The sequence below is a fragment of the Pieris napi genome, chromosome 1 (genome assembly GCF_905475465.1).
Source record: "Pieris napi chromosome 1, ilPieNapi1.2, whole genome shotgun sequence".
Classification (NCBI taxonomy): domain Eukaryota; kingdom Metazoa; phylum Arthropoda; class Insecta; order Lepidoptera; family Pieridae; genus Pieris; species Pieris napi.
This window is the reverse complement of record NC_062234.1, coordinates 5,262,297-5,271,720: the sequence shown is the minus strand read 5'-3', so window position 1 is coordinate 5,271,720 and position 9,424 is coordinate 5,262,297. Positions and strand designations below refer to the sequence as shown.

The window sequence follows — 9,424 nt, the reverse complement described above, 5'->3', positions numbered from 1 at the left end:
TTGTAATTTTAGAAGATTAAAATGACATCTTTCGCTAACGGCTGCTGAAAAGCAATCAAATGTCGAACTATGTAAATTCTGTAACGAATTCGGGCTTGTATCGCATAATGCTGTTTAAATGTGTATAACTCGCTTAAACTAAAACAATATTAATTAAGTTACCAATACAACCCTGCATTTAATTTAAAAAACAAAACACAGATACATCATCGGTTCTCCAATACTAAAAAAATAATCAACTGTGCTACTTAGCACATCAAACAGAGTTATTTGAATTCATACAAAACCTCTAAATGTGGCCAAAGTATGGGCGAAAAATCTTCTTATATTATCTATTTTAGAACGTATTCATATATATTTTTAAACTGATTTGATCAATATGTTTTTTTTTAAGATCAAGGCGAATACGAAAGTTGAAAAATTTTATACAGCAAAAATAGTTTCTTATGATCATAAACCATATTAGCCATAGTCAAGTCAAAAATTAAAAAAAAATATTTAAAAACGGAAACTCAACGCTCGTGTCATTGTTGTGTCACTCACGCCAGTGTTGAAATTTCTGTAAAAAAATGTAGACAGATTTTACAAGAAACACTCCAAACCGGCCCTTTAATTTTCTATAATGCAACTACTGCACCAGCACTCTCCAAACGTTTTTCTGCGTGATCTCAATATGAACAGGTAAATTTGTGTTATTTATCCTGAAATTTCGATTTATGGGGAACATTGCAATGCATGTAAACACGAAATGCTCTTGCAATCTTTTTTCTTAAATTAACTAGTACCAGTTCAACTTTTTAGGTCTGTCTCAGATTTCTGTAGGTGAACAGCTTTCTTGTGCTTGTCAGGCACATAAAGCTGTTCTACGCCGTCGTTTTGTGTTTAATTAAGACATGCCATACCTTAACCGTTCTAGCAAGTTCTTAATTCGCACATAGACAGAAATATATAAATATGCCGATGTATATATACATCAAAATTATTTGACTTATGTGTAACATCTGCAAGATATCTTCCTATCTTCTTACCTATCTTCTTTAAGCGTTGACATTCGAAGCGCTTGCTCCCACATCGAGGTGAAAGAGAAAAAATCGTCCAACGCATCTCTTCTACTGATGAATCCCGTTGCTAGCGGAGACAACATGGCCGTAGACCTTGTACAGAAGAAGGAAGAATTACCACCTATCGTTCCTTGCTGTGAGGGGAGAGAACTACAAGTAAAATTTGTTTATTTTTTATATCAATATTAAGCGTTCTAGTTCGATTATACACAACGTCTCTCTATATAATATTGAAATAATTGTTGCTAAAGAGGTCAATTTGTATAATACATCGTATTCTAAAGATAACAACGATATTTTAAATATAATTACGACAGCTATTAAAGGGCAATTTCTTGAAATACCTAGTATTAAAATAAACGTGGCAAGATGTTGATATGGGTTTAACATCTGCCAAACGCAAAGGGTTACTTTTAATAAGTGTTCGTAGAAATATGTATTTATGCTAAAATATGACTTACGTATATAAAGGTACGATTCAAAGTCGAGAAACAGTGCGGAGTAGTAACTTTATCAAAAGCGTATTGAATTTGATATCATGCTCCATAAGTCTCGAACCTAAATCTTACACTAAAACTAGGTTTGGAATAAAAACACTACTGTATAGAGTTTAAAACATAAGTATATGTTTAGTAATAATAATTATGGATGGTTATTCCGAGAAAGATTGTACAAGTATATGTATTATGTACATAATATAAAACGAGTTGTATCCTACCTTTTCTAATATATAAACTAAAAAAACAAAATTTTACTAATATTAAAACATTTTTACTATACCTAAAGTAACTTGGATAATGTAATTACTTTCCACTTTCTAAACAAAATGCCTTGTTTGCAAGGAACGTATAAACGTTCGAAATTAGACGATTAGTTAGTCACGTTTTTAAAGAAAAGAACTTATAGGATTCGCAATATTATGTAATAATTATATCTTAGTATGTATATCGATTTGCCTTAATTATTTTCTTTGACATCTCGAAATGTCTGGTTTAAATACATTCCCGACTAATAGTAGGGGAGCCCAAGAGGGGATTTCGGGATTTACTAAAGCGCGGCAGATTAATATATAGGGGGATACCTTGTACCCGGTTAAGTACCTCCACAAAATATGAGGCCCATATATGAGGCCGCCCGTGAAGGAGACAGAATCAGATTAGTAAAAAAAAATTGACCATCAGAAATTCCCGAGCGCGTCAGATTAAGGTAGGGTGAGTTAATTACATCCTAAAAAGTGTATATTCCACTAATCTGACAATTTGAGAGTGACGGAAAAAAAGGGGAGGGCAACAAAGTTGTAAAAAAAAAACGTCATCTCGACATTCTCGAGCGTAGCTAATTTTTTTTTATTTTGAAGGAAATAATTCAAGAATAATGAAAAATATATAATCTGACGATTTCCGCAAGCCGAAATAACCAAAATTCGTCGATAAAGTTAAATGCGTGCAGCTGCGTGCAGCTGCGTGATGCCTACATTTCCTTAAACCTACTAAACGGCGTTCTAAATATTTCCCTCAAAATTACATTTCCTGTGAATTTGAACCGATTCGGACCGATAAGATGAGATGAGATGAGAAATTTTGAAAAAATCTTAAAAAAATAAGAAATATTTTTTTTTTAAAGTGGTTTCTTTATCGATCAACTTCAAAAACTAATCCGCCTTTGAGCTTGAAAAACCACGTCAATCGCCACCAAGCTGGTCAAAAGCGGTTGATTCGTTCGAGAGATATCGTGAACGAAAGAAACCCGAAAAAGTGTTTTTTCGGGATTACTCCAAAATTTGTGGTTCGAAAAATTAAAATTGCAAAATTACTTATGAGGATGATAAAACTGCGTCGAATGCCGCCAACCGCGTGAAAATTGCTTGATCCATTCAAAAGTTATTGCGGTTTGAAAATTCCAAAAATAGTGTTCTATGAAACTTCTATCAGACTTTCGAGCTGGGAGAGATCAAATGCATAGAAATGTTATTTCTTTGAACTCAGCGAGCTCAAAATATAAATTTTTAAGTGCCAAAGGAATGGAATTAGCGGGAAGTTGCAGGGATGGCCCTTTAGGTGAACCGTTTTTCTAATTTTTTTTTGTCAGATCAGGCGAATCCCTCTAGATAATCGTCAGATTATGAGACAGTACGTTTAGAACATAAAGATGAACCACATATATCTTAATCTGACACGCTTGAGTATTTCAAAATTGCGATTTTTTTTTTGCAAATTATGAAAATGGCCCTGGGTTTGCGTCCCATCGAAATCGTCAGATTAGTGAATGAGAGCTTTTTTTTGGTGCACTTAACACTCCCTTAGAAAATCTGACGCGCTCGATAATTTTTATTTTTTTTTCATTTTCAACCCTTAAATACAACCACCCGCATCATGCAAACGATCAGATTAACATACGTACATTATTAAAAATACGTAGGGCATTGATGCTATCAATATCTGACGCGCTCGAGGATGTCCATGCAACAGTTTTTTTTTACATATTTAACAATCTATAGCCGCTTCCCCCACCGATGAAAAGGTATATATCATATAACATTTTTTTCTTCTTATTATCTAAGCTTTGCATCCCAATAGGTCTCTACGACGCTCGAGTAAATCCCCATTTAGCATCGTGGGCTCCCCTACCATAATTAATGGATCCTGAAGAGCAACATAGGTTTTTAAAGGCTTGGGGGACGCTATTGAAAAGAAAGCAATTTGTCTCGCTTAGTGAAAAGAATGATGAATGGTTTCTAAACGCAATTATATTATTTTCTGGTGTTGTTTCAAGAGTGAAGAAATGAAATAGATCTTAGTGTTATTGAATTGTAAATGATCGTTAAAGATATAAACACCAACATTGACGTAGTTACTACTTCATTTAATTAAAAGATTTATAAATGAATCTAGCTATTCCTATAGAATTTCTTTTGTTATTGAAACAGATAAACGAAGAAATAGTCCGAAGTGGCCTATCAGCGATTTCAGTGAAACATGACAGCGTCATCCATTGTATGTCCATGTCTTGCGCATGTGAACGAATGCAATCACCACCAGGACTCGTTAAGGTATGTTTATACATGACGAAATCGGGATATTTCTCCAGTTATTGACGTGATAACGTCTTTAAAATCGTTTTAGTCGGGTGACATGTTCAGAAACTTGTGTCACACCAAAACCTCACGAGCGCGATCGCAGGTATAACGAGAGAGAGACGGACCGATCTCCCGTCTCATCTCGAGCGCTGCCAGTCATTCCGTGAATGTATGAAGAAAAATGTATATCATAGTCGAATAAGTAAACTTGTCATTTTACACCCGAAATTTATCATCAAAAGTATGAATAAAACGATAGATGTAATTTAAAATTTGAAAAAATTGTTATCTTCATTAATTCCTTACTTCCCAAAAACTTATATCACCAATAAGACGTTATCACGTAAACATCTCGATCGTAAACCTACTTTACAAACAACCAATATTTTAATAAATAAATTCGTTGATTTAAAACGCAAGTAACCTCACCCTTATTCCTTGATTTCCCTACTGATATGTATTTCATGTCGCTGCGAAGCGGTACTTAGATGCCTAAGTACCGCTTCATATTATATGTAATCTTCATCTTATAATATATCCATATTCAGAGTCGAGATTTATCGTGTGTTTGACACTAGTTCAAAGTATTAATTAGTCTATGTAGTAATTGTCTGACACTAGACAATTGTTCAATGTATTAGTCTATGTAGTAATTTTCAAGCCTCATTCCTTGAAACAATGCTTTTAAAAAAGATCATACTTAGCTACTTGTACTCGTATACAAAACTAGCTATATTTTCAAGAAACTTTTTTTTAAAGAGTAGAGTACTCTAACTTGAACTTTTTCTAATCTTTCCAATCAACTTCTTATGCTCGTGAGCTCATCGTGCAAGAGGGTGACCTCACTTCCTTTTCCCTGGTGGACCTTTCCACCTTAGGGAGAGTTCAAGTTTTACGTAACGAATTTTGGGGGGGGGGGTCCTTTTGTAAAACGTTACGATGCGGGGCGGGGATTACGCGTTATTGTTAATTTTTTTTTCGGCTTATACCACATAATAGTAACTAAAGAGTCACTAGGTGGTCACAAAACGTTTTACTACGTTGGGTACAGTACTGTACTTGGGTACTGAAAAACGTTACGGCGAGTTACATGGGGGGGGATCCATAATCTCCAAAAATTGCGTTACGTAACGTACTTGAACGCTCCCTTATTCTATTGATTGTCCATCTGTCACTGTTCATGCGAGCAGTGTCACTAATCAATTTTCAGTATAATTATTTGCAATGGGATAGTGGTTCAATAATTTTTGCATTTCATATTTCTCCGTTCAATTTCACTATTTTTGTTCTTATAAGAAATATTTTATATCTCAAATATTTTTTTCTTTCAGCACCGAAATTCGTTCAGATGTCTCCATCGGCCTGACCTCAAGCGAGTCCCATATCTTCGACGCTTGGCCCCCGACGATCTAGAAACACTGTTTCGTGGTTATGCCGAATTTCATCTCAGAGCTACTCCTAAAAGCAGTAACTAAAGTTTAATAAGGCAACATTTTTCTAATGCCAGCTACCAGGCAAAAATATTTGAATCGAGACATGGAACAGATACATTATGGTCTGTTGAATTGATATTTTTCACTCGAAGTAATAAATAATGAGCACCGCTTTCAGCAGTTTTGGGTGTGACGGGAGTTCACTGTAAATTCAACCTAAAACTACACTTTTTTAATCCAAAAGGTGTGTAATGTGTTTTTCCAGTATAATGAAATAGTGTATTTGTAATTAATATGGTGCTTCATATATTTTTAAACCGTTTGAACCTCGATATCAGTATCCTACAACACGCTTGCGGTCAATCTAAACCTTGTTAAATATGATATGAATAGAAAAATGATAAGTATCAATTTCAAAGTGATAAATTCATTAATGAAAGAATTACATGCATATTATTTAAATTAATGTTCATATCAGATTGAGGTTTTACTGCTCCCATGAGTCGGTTCTATGCCTAGTAATACATTGAGGCACTCTCTAATGGATTTACAAGAATTATTTCGCACTGGAAAACGCATTGGACTGATCTACTTGTAAGAACAGAATATATAAATTAACCTATATATTTTATACGTTTAGACCGTAAAGACCGTGACAGCGTAAGGAGTTTAGCGCCGGCAGCAAATGTATTCAAAGATATGAGAGATAAGGACGATGGTAATTAGCTCCTACTATGTTTTACTTCACATAGAAACAGTCATGGCATAATGTCTACAGAATCCTATCTTTTTATTTAAAAAAATGTCAAAATAAAATCCGACTGCCCTGCAAAAGAAAACAAACGAAAAATGTAATGTAAAATCGGCTTTAGCTTCTATTAACACGTATTGCCAGGTACCGCCCTACGTCCAATACCGGAGACAAGGTCAGGTGCTGAAGACGTACCAGCCGGTATGAGACTGCATGGGGCCAGAGCTCGACTGTATACCTCTGTACTTGCGGGAGGCACGGCTGGGGACCAGGCAGAGTGAGTACTTTACCAGCGGTCTTTATCTTTATATCAGGCGTGCCGCGGATCTTGATTTCTTGAACGATAAACTATGTCATACACACATTTACATACAAATTCTACTAACGATTTCTGGTTTTGGTAAAGTATTTTCGTCTATGGCCCCTAACGTTACTTGAAACATTTTACATTCAAAGATAAGATACCAATGATAGGTACATATTCTACAGCTATACCTATTATTGTATATAAAGGTGGAAACTGACCAAAGTTACGAGGTGTAATGTAGCATTCGCATCGAGCGTGTTACGCATCGAGCATGTTACGCTGTGTTCTATAATCGGCGTAACATGCTCGTCAAAACTCTGTGCTCCACTTTCGCCGCCAGTGTTCACGAGATGTGATGGTGTTAATGTTGATATCTTTCATTCTATTTAATTATTGTTTCATCCAAATTAAGAAGAAGAAAAAATGTTACTGGACATAAAACTTATTTAAAAACAGGCGTATGAGGTGGTTTGTTATTGATTGCAATATTAAAACCAAATGATTACTGGACAGTATAAAAACTTTGTACGCAGGTCTCGATTTTGAAGAACTGTTGAATTTAATTGGACCAGAAGTATTAAAAAAGACACAATTTATAGAAAATATAATCATGATCACTCGCGACGTGCGACGCGTAATTACTGAACCGCGTAACAGTCAAAGGATTCGCCAAAAAACCGACAGCCGGGTGGAGCACTCAAAGCGAGCAACGAGCGGCTCGTTGCTCGCTGGTTTCCCTGTAACACGACGTACTGACTGCACGAATGCTCGCTGTGTAACATTACATTATATGTTACATTACACCTCGTAACGTTGGTCAGTTCCCACCTTAAGACCAGTCGGTACTATTTTCAGCTTTTAATAATTACTGTAGTAATTAAATCTCTCGATTATTTGCTCTGTCAGTCTAAAAGGCTTGTCAGATCTTATCGGGTCGCGTAATAGACAGAGCGCGGGGCTGAAGAACCCACACTATATAAGTTAAATGGTTTTTAGGGTAATGGGATTTTATCCTGATTATACTTTATAACGTATTAATATTCAGAGCTGCATGTACCAGTGAATACTACGACACCACAGTTGCCGAAGACACTCTCCCAGAAGATGAGATTCAATTGAACGAAGAACTCCAGATCATCTTGCCTCCAAGATGTGATGACATCACAGCAGAATCTAGCATTACAACCTCTGAACGTTAACTTAAGCTTACATGAGCTTAAAGTCACGTTTCAAATTTGACAAATTCATTCGAAAGTCACGAAAAACCTTAGCCAAATTATTTATGTACCTGGATTGGATGATTTCTGACCCTTTTTTGAAGGAATAAAAGATGATTTGAGTGTAAGTTTATATTTGAATAACTTTTCTACAATATTTATACAGTAGTGTAACTCAATTACAACCGTTACATCGTTGAAGTGAAAAACATAATTTTACATGACGTGCTAGACTTTAAATTACACTTTTGAATTGTCTAGAATCAAACTAAATTTACTATCATCGCAAGCTCATAAAAACGTAAGCGAAAGATCATTAAAGTACATTTTCAAACCTCTAATTTTAGACAGATTTTTATTTTCAGGAACAGTTAATTGTACGTTTTCATGAACTTAATATTTACAGAAAAATGAAACATGGTTAAGCGTTTCGCGATATATACTCAAAAATATACCGCGAAATCACGCTATTCGATGTTCCTACATACTTAATTTAAAGGGTTATAAAATTGTAACAAAAAATTATTAAAAAAATAGAAATCCTTAAAAATAAATGTAACAAATAATGGCTGTAAAGAATTTGTAACAAATTTGCGAATTTAAAAATGAGTAGTGTAAAAAGTAAGCCATTTTCACAATACCTTGTAGAAAACTCATATTTAAATTCGCGGAATACTCTGGTCCCATACTCTAAACACACGAAGCGTTAAAATAAGAATCTACATGAGAAATGTCATGGTTAAGTCAATATCCATTCATATCTCGACTAACGGACTTGTGACCAAGATGGCGGCGTTCGGCTTTAAAGCAGTGCTATGACGTAGTAGGGACGAAATTACTTAACTCTTAAAAATATAACGCTACTTTAAAACCTGAGGCCGTTGTTGTCAATAAATATCAATTTACATATTAACACATTATTTTTATTGATGCTAATGTACTAGCGTAATAAAGTATTAACTTCTTTAAGCGTACTTTTTATTTTAGACTTATGATACTGCGAAACATACGAGGCAAGTTTGGGAAATGTAGAATATTCTGTCTTCAGTACCCTTAGCACAGCGTTTCAAGATTTTCAAAGTACTCGATATAGTTGCTGGCAACACTATTTCTATACATTAGTAGTCTGTGTAGAGAGGTCGCAGCTGTGCTTATTTTTTTTGCTGACAACACTTACGTTATAATGTCTACAGAATATACACCTATCATCTTGATATGAAAAAATAAAATATTTTTTTGTGAATACTTGAAATAACTAAGAATTATATTATGATGAAATAGCTGGTCGGTTCTCTTTCTGCATAGATACGCGAAGATATAATAGAACTAAATTTTTTCATTCCGCCCATGGAGCGCTGCTAAGTTTTCCATACAAAACTTATACTGTTTTACAACTAGAATTGCACCCACTATTTGTGTTAAGGGTGGAATATAATTCGAGTAAGAGTTCTGAGAAAATTACGGTCAACATGCTATATGATGGTGGTTATTATAAAGTGTGGACAAAGAGTGTTTGTTACTATGGTTAACAATTTCTTGATAAAAATGGTAACCATGGTAACAAACAGAGTCCATGTTT

General features: G+C 34.8%; 1 protein-coding gene across 2 annotated transcripts; it reads left to right on the top strand.

Moving 5' to 3' along the window:
• Positions 1-545: 545 nt before the first annotated feature.
• On the top strand, positions 546-8,814 carry LOC125049395. Of its 2 annotated transcripts, none has more exons than XM_047648651.1 (7): positions 546-681; positions 1,043-1,217; positions 3,988-4,110; positions 5,469-5,565; positions 6,211-6,288; positions 6,466-6,598; positions 7,674-8,814. In XM_047648651.1, exons 1-7 carry the CDS (start codon positions 623-625, stop codon positions 7,825-7,827), a joined length of 819 nt encoding a protein of 272 aa, XP_047504607.1. In that variant the 5' UTR covers positions 546-622; the 3' UTR covers positions 7,828-8,814. The 2 variants fall into 2 exon arrangements, with proteins under 2 accessions (XP_047504607.1, XP_047504599.1); XM_047648643.1 differs by having other exon boundaries at positions 5,469-5,604.
• Positions 8,815-9,424: the final 610 nt, after the last annotated feature.